Consider the following 16938-nt stretch of genomic DNA (forward strand, 5'->3'; position numbering starts at 1 on the left):
TTTCACTTGACCAAGATTTTTTTTCTCACCATGTTAAAATACTTATCTTTCACATACATCATACCAAACTATTTATTTCCATTTATGTTAGAGTATAATGTTTGGGTCAGAGTGATTTAAAACAGACAAAATGTTTTTTGCTTCTATCTTCAAGATTAAGATATTAAACTCTTCAGCAAATTTTCCCTTAGTAACAACGTAATACAGATAATTTTGTAAATCACAGTGCTAAAACTTAAGTGTTGCTACAAGTGAACACAGCCATTCATACTGTGGTATTAACAAATGATTATGTGCATTTAATTTTGCATTTTTATCATTTGTAATTAAATGTGCATTAAAGTATTTTCAATATCTAGTTAATACAGATATCTTAACATTTTGTATGATTTTTAATTACAACAATATTTTATTTATCACAAGAAAATAAACATCCCAATAAATGCTCAGTTGATATTGCTGGCCATGTATGGAGCTATTGTTTTTACCGTGTCCGTCCTTCTGTCTGTCACACTTTTGTAAAGGCAAAGCATGGAAAAGTACTGCACCAAATTTCATAAAACTTAGTAGGTAGTTTGGACATGTTATTGTGCATATTATCAAGATTTTATGAACTAAATTTTGTAGGAGTTTACCCCTTTTGATTTTTTTGGAACTTGGTATCATTTATTTTTGTAGGAAAAATCAACTTTTAACTTTTGTTTGCTTAAGTACAAGTCCATATAAAATTCAGACACTACCAATGGTGAAGTAATTCATGGTTAAGAAAACCCCACCAAACAATGCTTTTTTCAGTCTACATATGCTATTCTTTCACATAACAACAGTTGTTTTTTCATTCAGATCTGCACTATTATGAAAATCATACATTCATCTCCCACTGAAATCAGCCAAATGAAGCCAAATCAAGAACAATAACTCTTCCAAAGTGCATATTTAATGTACAATCTATGATTTTTATCTAAAAGCGCAACAACCAAATGAGAAGCTAGACTGGTTGTGTGATCAATAACTGTTTCTGAACAAGAAATAAAACTGGAATCAGTGGGTTTTTAACATGCATGAATCACCTTTTGTTTGATTTTTATAAAGACTGCTACTTCAATGCATTTAATATTCCTAGAAAACATTTTGACACAAATAATTTGTAATGAAGAATAGCTTTGTAAAGAGATGATTTTTTACTGGGTTTGTACAAATAAAATTAGTATCATATTTCACTGAGTGTAGAAAACATAAGCATTGACATGCCATACACTTGCATGTAACCATATTTGGGAAAAGTAACTGGTATTATACAAAGAGTAATTCCAGAAGTATTGAATTTATAAATCTGGGCATTAGTCCAAAGACATATTTAACAAAGAAATGGCAATTTCAAGGCCAACTCTGGAAATTATGAAACAGACTTGTGTAAATGTAAAATTTTATATTTAATTTATTGATTGTAGGATACATGTAGTTTAAATTTTGATTCAGTTATAATCATGCCCTGTGGTTATGACTAAAATTTCTATTTATAGGTCATATCTGTCAAACCAGGAAGTACATTGATTGGAAGTGGATAAAGCTGCACATCTTAGGCTTAGATCTCCATCCACCTACATATATATCATGATGAATCACCAGGCCATCATTCATGTTTACATGTAGCAGAAAAAATATATTGGAATATATATATATATAATAGAATGATATGAATTACTGTATGTTTGATCCTGATTCCAAATGTGTATAAACTTGTAGCAATCAGGAAGGATAGGACTGATGTCACACTCAGATTCAAATAATGTTGGCAGCTTGTTACCAAAAACATAATTGCAGTCCTGATAACAGGGCTTGTGGCAAATGGAAGAGGCTGATGTCAGGTATTCTGTGTCATCAGTTTTACTAACGATTAAAATAATAATAAATAATAAATAATAATAATAATAAATGCATCATTTTCTATGATATGTGAAACAATGACAAATCCAGTATGACATTATATGCAAGCTCAACTCTGTAAGATCAGATATTGTAAATGTAGTATTTTTCCAGATGGACAAGTTATTGCAAAATTGTTTAACACTTTAAATCACTTAATGTTTTTAAAACCAAAAAAAAAATGATACTAATGAATATGTTAACTTGACTGAATCTACAGACATTTTATAGCAATACATGGGTGGATCCAGAGATGTTGAAAGGTGGTTTCAGAGGAGCTCTTAAAAAAGGGGGGGTTAAGGCTTTTGCCAAAATTCTACAATTTTTTTTTTTTAAATTTCCAACAGAAAGGGTGTTCCTGGCTGTAAGACCCACTAGAATCACAACTGTGTAGGTAGATTAGTAGGAAAGAAAAGCACATGTATCTCTTAAAAATGTTTACATACATGTATTAGGCAGTTTTTATTGTTATTGTTATATTCATTTATTAAAAGCAATAAAGCAACTGAAAATATGATAGGTATTGTTTTGTGTATGTATTCATAGCTTTGTATAACTACCTCTTTTGATGTCCACAAAATCATTGAATTTAAGAAACCGCACTATATAAGGTTGAAATTGCCTTTAAGTAGTTAAGTCAACTACACCTCAAACTCCTAAAATAAGAGAATATTCATAGAAACCATGCACGGCAGCTTCTACAATATGGGTGGCACTGAGTAAATTTTATCTGTTCAATTTTCTGTTTGTTTTTCGTTTTAATTGACTGTTAAACTTTCCATGATGTCAGAGAGAACAGGGTTTTTCTTAATCAAATGAGGATGACTCAGAACATATTTTGAAGTTCCCAAAAATCAACTAATTAATTACAGAGATATTGTAAAATCGTTGGTACTTTCTATGTAATTGATTACCATTTCAGAAAATTACAAACCAACATTCATTTTTTTATCCAACATAATTTTGTGATCTCTATTATAATATTGTTTATTTAAGGAAGGCTACCAACCAATCTGTATATATTGAAATGTATGACTTTAAGAAGTGTGAATTTATTGTCATTTAACTACACCGAGTTTCTTAATGTTAAATATCTTTTCCGATGTGGACTTGGTGGAAAATATGTAATACCAAATTACTTCAGAACTTATGATCATATCATATTCTTATCAGTATTAAGAATTGCAGTTTCAAGTACTATTCAACATGTTCAAGATTATACATATCTTTTGGCAGGTTATTTTGGCGACGGTGTGGCAAAAAGGTATACAAAATTTTCTTGCGTTTTTTAATTTTTGTTGAATTGGATGCTCATTTGTGTATTAAGTACTGAAACCCAGAGTATATATTTTGCAAAATTTATTTTGGTGTTTTTAGGCAGGCTTCTAAAGTACTCTAAAATTAACATCCTGGGAAAATTTATCATTACATGGTATATCATAGTGCAGCTATTATCATGGTTATTAGTGAACTGTAAATATCTTGTCATTGACACAGTGGTGTACATTTGTATTCCGTTCATGATATATGTACAGGTACATGTATTAACAACAAGCTTTTGTCACACATTATCATATCAGAGTATATAATAGTAAATTCCTACTTCTAAAATTTTAATATATATATATTTGGAAGTAGTAAGAGATAATCTTTAGAAATATATTGATATTTGTATATATACAAATATCCATATTCTTCTGAAGATTAATTCTTTAAGGTTTGAAGTACAGTATTTGTTTTTTTATCTTACCAAAGTTTTTACTATTTTCATTGGCTTAGCTTATTTCTTCACATCTGTTGTTTTTTCCACAACAAAAATTGTTCAGTTGCGTAATTGCATGCAATGATCATTGTCTGAAGAGACTTGGTTTTTGTCACATCCATTAAATTGAAATTTATTCTTACTAAGTTACAGTAGTACAAAGTAAAGCTCATTTTTTCTCTGGGAATCATTGCCATAGAAATATTATAATTTTTGATATTGTGTTAATTTTGCTCCAATATTTTATAGTATCTGCTTTAATGAAATGTGTGGGTTAATAAATTTCATGACTTCAAATAAGTTTTTGTCATAATTAATGTGCCATTCTTGATTTTTCTGTCAGTGATGCATTTCATTTTATCACATATTTTTTAATGATATTAGTAGATACTTTATGTATATAAAGACATACAGGGACAGATCTAGAAATGTGTTATGGGAAAGAAAGGTTGGTTTCAGGGAATAATTTGCTCATTTTCCCATGTTAATTAAATTAATAAAATATTCTATTTGGGAGAGTAAGTGGTGTCTTGATCTGCCCCTGCCCATAGGGAAATATGAGAGCTGTTTATCGTAGATTTTATTCCATATTTTGTGTATGTGATACTGCTGGAAGTGCCTATTTGATTTTTAACCTGTTTATCAATTTTATCCATGTGTACCATGAAGTAAACTATAGTGCTAATAGAAGGTAAATGATCATTAGCACTGTAAATGTCAAGTACAGTGTACTTCCTGAATCCCAATGAGAACTCTGCTAGCAGTGGCAGATTCAGAAATTCCGAAAGAAGGGACTCTATATTGCTAAGGAAATGGGGGCTCCAGAGGTTTCTAGAGGTTTTCTATACATATACATGTAAAATCAACTAAAATTTTACAACATAAACTTGATAAAAAGGGGTATTGTCCCCTCCCTTTTTTGGGATTGTCTATGATCTGCAGGTTGGTTTATTAATGATATTGGTCATGGTACAGTGTATATACTCATTAAGTAATTTTCTGTAATAATTCTTATTAAATTTGCTTTAGAAATAAATCACATAAAGTCTATTTCATCATTGTTCTACCACTATTTTATCATTGTTCAACCACAGACAGGCCGTTAATTTTGTATTTTTTCTAACCCTGAGCAATAGCCTGGGATTAAGGCATAGAGATAAGTGGCAAGCCTGTTGTAATGGATTTTCCGTGATTTATTTAAATTCTAATAGTAGTAGTTTAACATATTTTTGAAAAGACATTATGTGTTGAATGACACGGCAACTGTTTTGATTAAATGCAAAATTTTGTTTTGGATGTTGATAAAAGAGGTAAAAGTTATCTATGATGTCAACTGTCATATCATCATATTTGTTTATTACTATTTTACCACAGCTTTGATGCATGTCATATAAGAAAATTTCTATTATACTGAAGGAAATATAGTTGTTGTGGTTTTCAATGATCTGAACGAGATATGGAAGAGCTGAAAATGGACAAAATGCTGCACCTCTTATCATTGTTAAATATAAAGTTACTTGTTTAAAAGATGTAAATTGTGTCATTCAATCTGTATCGGAGGATAGAGTATATTGTAATTTAAATTCTCGCTGTATTATTCAAAAAAATTCAATGAACTGTTTTAAATAAAAAAATAATAATGATTATCTTCATTTTTTCTTGTTTAGGGTATAAATGATACATGTACTTTCTGTTTGTCGGTCTGTCAGACTTTTTCAATGTAGATATGTCCGACATATTAAACATCGTCTGAATATAGATGAAATATTGCTGCTCGGACGTTAAACCCCAACAAACAAACAAACAAACAAATTAAACATGTGGATTTGAAAGTAATGAACATCAAAGAGTGTCCGTGTTGAATATGACTAATGACCATCATTTGACATGTAATTATTTCCGCTTTCACTGAACTGTCAACAAGCTACATGGAAGGTGTCTTGAAAGAATCAGGAATTGCTCATCGTCCAAAGCACCATAGTTCACTCTGGTTTCAACTGTGTTTGTGTTGTTCGTTCTTCTGTGTACTTTTTTGTTCTTGTGTGCTGTAAAATTTGTTTATGATGTGTTGTCTCTATGGTTACCCATTGTTGTATTGTCCTGTATTCCTACTTTTGTTTTCTAAGTTTTGTATCTCCTTTCTTGATAAAAAAAAATCCTTATACAACGTCCAGTAAGGCAAACAAAGGATATTTGCAAAATGGCAAGTTCGCTACATGAATTCCAATATCTCCTTCACAGACTCAGCAATTAAATTAAGATAAAATTATGATGATATTGAAAGAGTAATCAAGGGAACCAAGGTTATAGCGGTAATCAAAAGAATGTAACAAAGACCCGACATGGAAAACAGACATACACAAAAAAGAACATAAAGTAACTAAAATCATACATACAAAGTAACAAAAGCAAATGAGCAACTCGGACTCCACTAAAAACTGGGAGCATGGACCAGGTGCACCGGTAAGGTAAGCGTCCTTGAATATGATAATTATTGTTTTGTTTCTATGTGTAGCTTGAATAATCTTAATCAGGTTTGGTAAATACACTGTATATTTTGATATGTAGAGGGAATGATCTTAATCAGCCAGGTTTGATAAATACAATGTATATCTTGGTATGTCGAGAAGAGATAAACTCACTTGTTACATTATGTATATATATACTGAATTAAAGCATGTTTCCTGGGTAATAAATTTCGATAAATCCCGCCAAAGTATCAGAATACTTTTCTCTTTTACATGTACTTAAAAATTTTTTGATGAAACTGATTATTTTGATTATCATTATTTAAAATGTATTTGAAAATGCCCATAAATTATTGAGAAATTCTATAAACATTGTAATAAAATTGTAACAAAATTACTTAGTACAAATCCGACCAATAGTCAAGTCCAAAACATATGGCAAAATAGGTATTACACCACCGGAGCAGCTGGTTCTGCAAGAATCCTGACCTGGTACAGGCATTTCAAACGATATACTAGGTTAAATCTAGGTTTTACAGCGCGCTAACCCCCTTCTCTCTTTGCGGCGTGAATATACCGGTGGTGATTAAATAGCATTTGCATGCTAATGCGTCATAATAGGTAAATCCGCGGTCACATCAGCACAAAGGTCAATTTGCCAAAAAAAAAATCATTACTCTGATAACCCATAGGTTATCGTTAATAAACAATAATATATCGAAGGTTCCCCATGTAATATAATTTTTGATAATCATATTGTGAGAAAAAAAAATCTGTAATGTCACTCTTGAACTTTTTCCGGCCAAAACATCAATCCCCCGATCACAAAAGTTAAAATTCATGTTGAAAATAGCAATAAATCAATGAGGAAATCTATATTAAAAACAATTAATTGATATGTGGTCTCAGATGTTTCCATTGTCTTGTCTTGTTGATAAATAGGTACATCTTCTAATGTGTTCGTGTGCAGAATGAGTAATCAAGGGAACCAATGTTATAGCGGTAATCAAAAGAATGTAATCCAGGGATAAAGACCAGACATGAAAACAGACATACACAACAAAGAACATAAAGTAAATAAAATCATACATACAAAGTAACAAAAGCAAATGAGCAGAATATCATCACTGAATAAAGGTTATTTTCTCATAAATGCCATGTTGCATAAGGTAGCACATGCTCCAATTATTATGCTGACTTCCGCTGGTTTCATCCTAATATAAATTAAAAATATTTCAAAGACTTCTTTTGAAATAGGTTAAAACATCTTAGCTGATATAAATAAGTATGACCTATATGTAAAATGAGTTTATGAGTGGTTGTACCTGCTTTATCGTGTTTGTTGTAGTGCCATTCTATCAAAAGTGGCTTTTTATTTAAAAATCAAATACGTAATTTAAATGATGTTTTCTATGGCTTTTACATGTTATGTTTACAACATTCGTTTCGACATATCAGAAAGAAAAAACTTGAATTTTCTTTCCCCTACTCCAAATGTCCTGTCAATCACTCTTTGCGTCTTCATTTGGCTCATTTCAAATCTGTACTGATGATCTGGAGATCAAAAGGCGGCATGCGTATCTAACACACCATCAGCAAGTCGTTTTTATGGTTGGTTTCTAGTTAATTGCATAGGCTTAATGAGTTTAAAATAAAGGATTTATGTATACACACAAGTCAGTCTGCCACAATCTTGGGAAATTACTTACAAATATATGATAGTTTTGCATACTTTACAGTTGAAAAGAAGTTCAGACAATCATGATTAAATGTAAAATAGACATGATAAGAAAAGGGAAAGTAATTCTTAGAAACGGGTCAATTATAGATGTAGAGAGATTGTAAGTAAAGATAAAGGATATTTTAAAGAGAGTTTTCAATTTTTTCTGGTTTATATTTTGTATTTATCAAATATCATCTTTGTCGTGATAAATTCTATCCTAGACTCAAAGTGACTGCATCATATTTTTCTTCTTTTGCCAAATATAATTTTTAAGGTATAAATTTTCTATTCATTTTTTAACTTTGTTGCAAATCATGAAGCATGTTAAATGTAAGGTAGAATTATATTGGTAATTGGTTTTATCCTTTTTAAATGAAGAAATGTCGTTTATTGCATGTGTATATTATTTTCGCAGGTATATCTAACTTACTTTCTTTCACAAATCATTATATATTACTGTAACATAAGGACTATATTTTAATACTATGTTCAGCAAAATAATTGATATGCTCGCAAATTAATGATTTGATTATCGATAAGCCTTTTTGGCAAAATGTTAAACGTGTAACTTTATTATAACGCTCAACTAGCAAATTAACACTGAAATAATCTTTTCTGTTTATTAATGATGCCTCATATTTCAGTTGATCTTTGAATCTCCAATACAACCGATTGCATCCTGGAAATCTCCTTGGGCGTGAAATCCATATTTAATTTGATTTCTGCCTAAACAGTTGTAGGCCACTGGACAATCATATCTAATTTTACTGCAACAGTGTGTTTGTCATATTGTCTATGGCCCTAGAAACTGTCCCCTTATAATTTTTGATCTGGAGAATCCTGGCCGAACCTGTATTTCTTTTTTAAATCTTCAATTTAGTTGGGCAAATGGCAATTACGGTATTCAAAGCACATCATTGCCTTTGTAGCATCAGCAACGACTGAAATATGGCCACAATGGTGTTTCTTAACCAATCGTTAACTGATTTAATGGTGAGGTACCTGCTACGTTAGACTTTTTTCAAATTATTTTGGTGATATAACGATATGTTAATTTTATTTGAAATTTGAATAACATATTTAACAACACGACACTTTAATTATAAAGAGCCAATGTAATTTTTTAAAGAAAGCATTATCTTAACGACAAGTTGAGCAACCGAGTCAAGGTGTATAGGTTTATATTGCATTTTTTTTACATTTACAAAATATCAACAATATACCCTTTATTTTACTAATAAAACTACTTCTTCATATTAAGTATATCATGCTAAATGTAGTTTTTGACGATGACGATGTTATTCTGATTTGCTTAAACTATGGTATTCCTGTTTCGTTTCCATGAAAGATGTACAAAAATATTACCAAATTAATAAGTATTAAATACAATTGTTTTTAAAAGTTATAAATATGATACCACATTCATTGCATAAAAAATATTACAGTTCGTATTATACATATCAATAATAGAGAAAGGTCACAATCAGCTATTAAAAGAATCTGCTCATTATATTATTAAAACTACACAACTTCAAAAATCTTTACTGATCTTCCCGAATCATTAGCAACATACAGCTTACGACAGTTCTCACATAAAGCGGTTGGTCGCCTTATTCCATGATTGGTATGGAAAGGAAAATCAATTTCCCCTGCCTTTGTCATCCGAACAACGTTGTCATCAGTAATGTAGACATTGTCTTTATCTTGAATGACAATGTCAGTTCCTGTATTTATCCATGGGACATCACGTTCAGAACAGTTGACATTAACACCATCATCGTCCATTAGGTGTATTGAACCTCTCGTTGACAATAGATTATTAATAAGGGAATTTTTTGTACGTATTCTTGTGTAGACACCGCCTGCATTAGTACGATAAGTACGAACATACTTCATAGTCTTCAATATATGGTCAACTCATAAATTTTGGAGAAAAATGACAATAGCTAGTTTCCCTTTACCTTAAGCCAAATTATTCATACGATAACAATATTTATTTTACGTACATTTTCCGTTTGATATTTTCTTTTCGCATTATATAACTTAGTCAGTTTGATTTATCTATATGAAGCTGGGCTTCAACTCGAATTACAAAAGAACAATTTTTCAATACTGACTTTCATTTTAGAAAGTTTCTTCAATTTAAATGTAAATCGAATAATGGTTTTTCAGTGTAGTGTCTATAAGTGACGAACGCATTGTCACGTGTTGATTTTTTTTCATATTTATGCTGTATACCTTTCTTCATTTGAAAAAGGAAACATTTGTTTTTCTTAGAACTACAATATATTAAAACTGTAAAAAAATGTGATTTCTTTTTCCTTTCTTTCTAAGTACTGTATTTTTTCAAATATTAAATACTCGTTAGATATTTTGAAACAAAGTGTCCTAGTTTTCCGAAACAAAAAACAAAACAAGCGAATTGAAATACCGATCTGTATATTTAACCTCACCTTGTGCATTTTAGAATTGCTTTTCGATTACCATTAAGAAAATACAGGCGATCCTTTATTACTGACACACTTTCAAATGTACATGGGAAAGGGATATATATGTGATTGTCAAATCTATCAAGATCTATTTTCAACAGAGACGCCTTGTTCTTTACTGCAATAGAAGCTTTATCATAGTAGTCGCTAACAGTGATGTCATTTGGTGATTCATCAAGAATACGTCTTTTCTCAATCTTAAAATCTCCATCAACCAAAACTAGTTCCTTTTTGTTGTGGTCACATATAATTAGTTTACCATTTTTAGAAGTGGCCATTGCAACGATTCGGGCAAAACCATGGCTAACGTCATTTCTAAAAACAAATCCATAACGTCTATCGCCTGGTTCTGATTGGGAGTGCGCCATGTATTTACTCTGTAATGTCAAGATTGTACCACGTTATAACATTATTGATTTTCAATTAGTTATTTGATATTTTTGTATTATTGCTATGTAATAACCTTAAAAGAAGCAAATCATTTCTTGATACGTTACTTTGCTAGGTTTAAGTTATAGCATGCTATACCCGATGGCCTTAATTGAGACATGGCACATATATTTTGTTTTTCATTTGCTTACTTTCCTGTTATAAATTGTACTGAAAAAGTGGTTTGAACGCCGGTGTCCCTATCATAAAAAAAATGGTATTACCTTAATAATTCTTTTTTTATTTTTACGCAATGCAGGTCATTTAAATTATTTTAAAAAGACGTAAACCCTACAACACACGACAGCCGTGTTTGCGGTCTCATTGATGAAAGAAATAACATTTTACATTGTTCTTGGAACTTTTGTCGGCCGTGCACCCCTCCACTCATCAATATTATGGTGATTTTCAGGAGCATTTATATACATCCTATTACCGAATCAATTTATCGCAGAAGAATATTATTGGACTCTTTTTCTGTATAAGCCTATATTTCTACCAACTGAGTCAAAAAGGCTAGATTCGATTGACTCTTTGTTCGAGCGTCTTCGCTTCCCATGAAGAGTATATGTGAAGAAACTAAATAGATATAGGAATCATCATGTAGCCAAATATCTTAGATTTGTAATGGCACCTTTGCAATGGTACCAAGAAAGTTACAATAACAGCTAGCATTTATGAGTACAATAAAATGAAAACCTTACGTCCGCATTAATCGGGTATATTTGGTACATCATTATCTTAATCACTAAAATATAAGTTTTACAGTTTTGGTGTACTGGGAATGGGAATTCTATTTGATACCGAGACTAATTGTCTAGGTGGTAGGGGTAATTCCTTTAATATTTTCAAAAACCTTTCTTGAAAATTAGTTTTTCGTAGTTTATTTCAGTAGAAAATTAAATTATCTTTCCAATAATAACTGATTTGAAACGTTTCAGTTGAGCAATGAGTCACCAAAAGAACCCCAGAAGTAGAAGTATTGATTATGATGATACAAAACAAAACCTACCATTAAACCATTTAATTTATGAAGCATAAATACTCTAAGGGTTCGATATTGAAATATATGTAAATCTAAGCAATTTGTCTTTTGGGTAGTGGTACATTATTTCATTTAACCCCAAAACCCTAGGTGTTACCGCAACATTCACGATCTTGACACCATTGTAAAGCTGAAACATTGGGCTACAAGTTGATAGACATACCACATATACACACGCTCATATACAGGTATATAGATATTTATATGTATAAAGTCTAAAGCAAGCTGCAAACCAGCAAACCTATTGGGTATCGGATCGTCGAATCATGATATGGCAGCACAAACAAAAACAAATAATATATGTCTAAAAAAATTACCAAACTATTCCGATAAAGATGTTAATATATGATAATAATACATGTAATGAGCAAAATGTTCGGACAAAACGATTCGTATACGGGAGGTATACTTTTAGCTGAAAATTATATATTGGTTGATGAGTTGGAGGGGGTAGCATGTGTTGTTATCTCAGCCCACGCACTACCTCAACTATTTTACTTCGGTAAGTTCCTAGATAGTTTGTAATAAGTTGATGAATTGTTCTAACAGCAAATCAAATAATCTAATATTTGAATTGAAGTCTATTGCATGATGTCCATTGCTCAAATAGGCCAGTAATCAAGTCTGTCGGGTAGGAAAGTTTCTTCTCTTTTGTTTAAGTTTAAAGATAACGTAGTCAAACTCAGGAATATGAAAAAGGTTTATTTTCAAAATAAAATGGCCGAAATGCACCGATCTATTGATATTATGCCTTGAATTCTGCATCGAATGAGGTTCGTTCATGTTAATCAAGTACTGACATGTATGTATATTTAAGATCTTGCGTTTACCTGTCCATCCGCGTAGGGTGGAGTGTAAGTGTAATGATCATAAAATAATCATGATCTGACCGTACTATCTGGATATTAAACCAAAAATGTCAAATTGTCATGGTTGTTAAGTCTTCAGAATATATATATACGTCTCCGAATGTAACGAATTCGCTACACTGCTCCATCGGATCAAATTGATACAGGGAAGATAACGTAAACTTATAGAAGGGTCTGAAACGATGTTAGAACTGTCAAATTTGCGATGCAAATTTTTGTCGTTTCCTCCGCGGAACTCGAACTCGTACCGCTGTGGCATCATACATCGTGTACTAAGTTACAGCCCTAGATTAATCCTACGAGGAGGAATCACCCGGCAAGCGAAAGCTATATTTTATATAGCCTAGCTGGCCGAGTGGTCTAGGGCGCTGTACTTAGTGCAGGCGGTGTTGCCATAGATGTCACAGCGGTACGAGTTCGAGTCCCGCGGAGGGAACGACAAAAATTTGCTTCGCAAATTTGACAGTTCTAACATCGTTGGGAATTTTTCAGACCCTTCCACATATATATATATATATATGTGTGTGTGTGTGTGTGTAATTTCTAACTTTTCATTTTATAAAGTTTTCTATAGATCTATTTACAAGTATGTTGAACAAAATATCCCTTCAAAGAGCCGTTTAATCCCCTCTAATTATATGTGTGCTTTTTATTTAATTTTTTTATTTTATTTTTTTTTTTTTTTTTTTTTTTTTTATTTATTTATTTTTTTTTTTTTTTTTTGTTTTATTTTTGCCAGTAGAGGTTGGGAACGAAACTTTTTGTATTACTTACTGGTTAATTGAATTGAAGAACCCAGAGTAAATTAGCATCGAATACCTTATATGAGTAGTGATTTAAAACCTCAAGTTATCTGAGATTCAATAAAACTTAATTCGAGTAAGGGCATTACTACTGGGACTATTACAACTGTTTGTTTGAGTTATCAAATATTCCGGTACATTTTTAGTTTAAGGCCGCAACACCAGTCATCGTCATTTAACCAATCAAACTGACAATCAATCACCATTACTGATTATATTGGCAAGGAAAATTAAATGTTTATGCAAATGTTTCAAAACATGAGTGACCAACCAAGTCTGAGAATATTCTCTGTCGTTCATATGAAAAATCTAAGCGGTATGTGACGTTACAAATCTTTGACTGTGGTTGTACTTATCATGGAAGTCTAGAATATTCTCTGCCTCAGGTAAAGCCATTCCCGAGTGAATCGACGATTTGTAAGCCTTTCCCCGATGATGAATGTTTTGGGATAATATTAGTGTAATAATATTTAAGAGCAATAAAACGCATGAATGCTAACGGCCCACTTTTATCATTAAGTCGATGGCTTTCTGGATGTCAAAGCCTTTCACAAAATTCACCATTGTACCTTACGTCGTGCTAGGCGTCACCCAGTTAAGTAAGTCATACAATGAACCGTAAGTGATAAGTAATAACAATGTACCAAATGCCTAAGCATTCTTACACCTACACTTAGAAATCGATGGTAAAGGAAAACTATTGACCAATCTTTACGACAAACGTGATGACTTTTCATTCAAAATTGTCAACTTTCCTTTCATCTGTGGCAACATTCCTTCAGCACCTGCGTATAGAATGTTTATATCACAACTCATACGTTATGCCAGAGCTTGCCGAAACTACGCAGACTTTTTGTATCGCACTAGAACTCTAACAAATAGGTTTGTGGAACAGGGTTATGTTGCTACAAGTCATCATTACAGAAGTTTTATTGTCGTCATCATGAACTCGTGGATCGTTATGGTGTATCCATCTGCACTATGAAAACTGATTTATTCAACGGGTCATAGTTTTCCTTTCCTCGTTTGTCTACCCGGACTTGACTTTTTATGAGCAACTCGGCGGGTGTTTCTAGAAAAACATAAGACGCTTACCCTACCGGTGCACCTGGTCCATGCTCACAGTTTTTAGTGGAGTCCGAGTTGCTCAATTGCTTTCGTTACTTTGTATGTATGATTTTAGTTACTTTATGTTCTTTGTTGTGCATGTCTGTTTTCCATGTCTGGTCTTTGTCCCTGGATTACATTCTTTTGATTACTGCTATAACCTTGGTTCCCTTGATTACTCTTACAACAGATGCTGAGAAATTTACTACAGTAAAGTGAAACAGACAGACGGTCAATGTGATTGCAATATTAGAGTGGGATATAAAAACTGTTGTTTTGCTTGAAGCGTGAATGGGTATACTCAATCGTGTATACTATCGACGTAGTATGCTATGTATGTAACAACTATTGTTTCTGTATGATGATAAAACACTTGTATAATTTAACCTTCCATAATGACTTTCTGATAATGTTTTCATTACATTCCAGATATGGTTTTAATAAGGTTTTCTGAAATGTTCAATAAATAGTTGTAGAAATGTTACAAAAACATTTCAATATATTATTTTTTTAAAAACGTTTTAAAACAAATGTTTTTAAACTATTTTAAATTACATATTTAAAAAAACAATTTTCTCAAAAATATCAAATATAGAATAATACATATAGAGGCCATGAAATTGAAATTCTAATAATCTAGCACTATAAGACAATAGAGGCTATAAATATTTACATCATTGTTTTAAAATTTCAAAAAAAAATGACCGAACAAGAATATTGTACCCATGCATTATACATGTACATGTAATACAAGTCTTCTTTATTTGTCATGCATATTTGATTTACAATTAATTCGATCATCCCAGTTTACTGTTCCTTTGTCTTTCAATTAACCAACATCGATGATATCTAGATGATGGCATCTCCATAGAATTAATAAGATCAATAGGATAATTAATTGGAAAGAGTGGATAACCAAAATATGACCATATATTTATATGACTATAAATCTTAATGCGTTCTTGATCATATTTGAGTTATTCACGATAACCAATTGATTATTCTATTTATTATTTAGATTTCCTTCATTATTCATTGTTGTTTTCAACACAAATTTAAATTTCTTTTGTACGGCTGATTGATTTTCGTGGTGTGACCTTTTGGCGGGAGAAACCGTGAGAGTGAAGTTACCGAATTTATTTCACAGTGTGAATTATCGAAAAAAAAATTACACTGGGAACAATTGGTAAATCACTGCTATATAATAAAATAATAATTGAAATAGGTTAGAGCAAATCTTTATCAGTGTGCGTATTATCTTACACACGCGTGCAAGGAGCACACACTAGTTTGTTGAAATAGGTTAGAGCAAATCTTTATCAGTGTGCGTATTATCTTACACACGCGTGCAAGGAGCACACACTAGTTTGTTGAAATAGGTTAGAGCAAATCTTTATCAGTGTGCGTATTATCTTACACACGCGTGCAAGGAGCACACACTAGTTTGTTGAAATAGGTTAGAGCAAATCTTTATCAGTGTGCGTATTATCTTACACACGCGTGCAAGGAGCACACACTAGTTTGAAGACGGTTTAAAGAACTGGATCTGTCCAACAAGATGTAAGTACTATTCTTTGCATGTCAAAGTACTTTAACTTAATACTAGTCTGTGTAACCTTGTTTTATAAACATAGCTGGTCAATTAGTCATTTTACAATTTCCCAGTAACTAGACAACATCACACTGTGAAGACAAACACTCAAGTGATTTCAAATATTAACCCGGTCACTAGTTTTGCAAATGTTTACATTCAAACTTTACGTTAATTCCTGACCAAACTTTGTACTTTTAAGGTATGTGTCAAAGAAAAGAACTATCTTCTGAATGAATATAGACGTTGTTGTCAACAGTTTTGCATTATAGATGTATGTTTAAACCATTTTGTTATTGTCATGATATATATGAATATTGTGATTAAGTTTATGAGTATTTATGCTGATATTTTTTGCATTGAATCTGGCCAGAACATTTATTTTGAAACTTTGCAATTTATTTTTAGAATTTATGACATTACTACATGTCCTGCATGTATGGAAAGCCAAATTGACAGAAACTTTGAAACATTTACCCTACACATATTGTCAAAATAGGGTTCATAACATTGTATATGTTCTGTTAGTTTTGAATATTATGATTTTTTGCATATTCATGTTTGTAAAATTGTGTTTTTTGTTTATTGTAGGTTTTTACCCTCTCCGGGGGTTTGGATCGAGCTAATAAAGTTTTGATTATATAATGCTTGTCATTTCTAATTTGTTTCTCTATAAGAAATACACATGATCTCTCTCTCTCTTTCTCTCTCTCTCTCCCTCTCTCT

At 31.6% G+C, this 16938-nt stretch overlaps 1 protein-coding gene across 2 annotated transcripts in view; it reads left to right on the plus strand.

Moving 5' to 3' along the window:
• The window catches only part of LOC148598739 (tyrosine-protein kinase JAK2-like), a 44305-nt gene extending 38971 nt beyond the window's left edge, over positions 1 to 5334 (plus strand). For both annotated transcript variants that reach the window (XM_088560055.1, XM_088560054.1), the window contains one exon: positions 1524 to 5334. In XM_088560055.1, coding sequence (XP_088416181.1) covers positions 1524 to 1554 — 31 coding nt within the window. In that variant the 3' untranslated portion in view covers positions 1555 to 5334. The remainder of the gene's footprint in view (positions 1 to 1523) is intronic.
• The last annotated feature ends 11604 nt before the right edge of the window (positions 5335 to 16938 follow it).

The sequence above is a fragment of the Perna viridis genome, chromosome 14 (assembly GCF_037379345.1).
Source record: "Perna viridis isolate PV_CMFRI_1.1 ecotype Kerala chromosome 14, ASM3737934v1, whole genome shotgun sequence".
In the NCBI taxonomy this organism is placed as follows: Eukaryota; Metazoa; Mollusca; class Bivalvia; order Mytilida; family Mytilidae; genus Perna; species Perna viridis.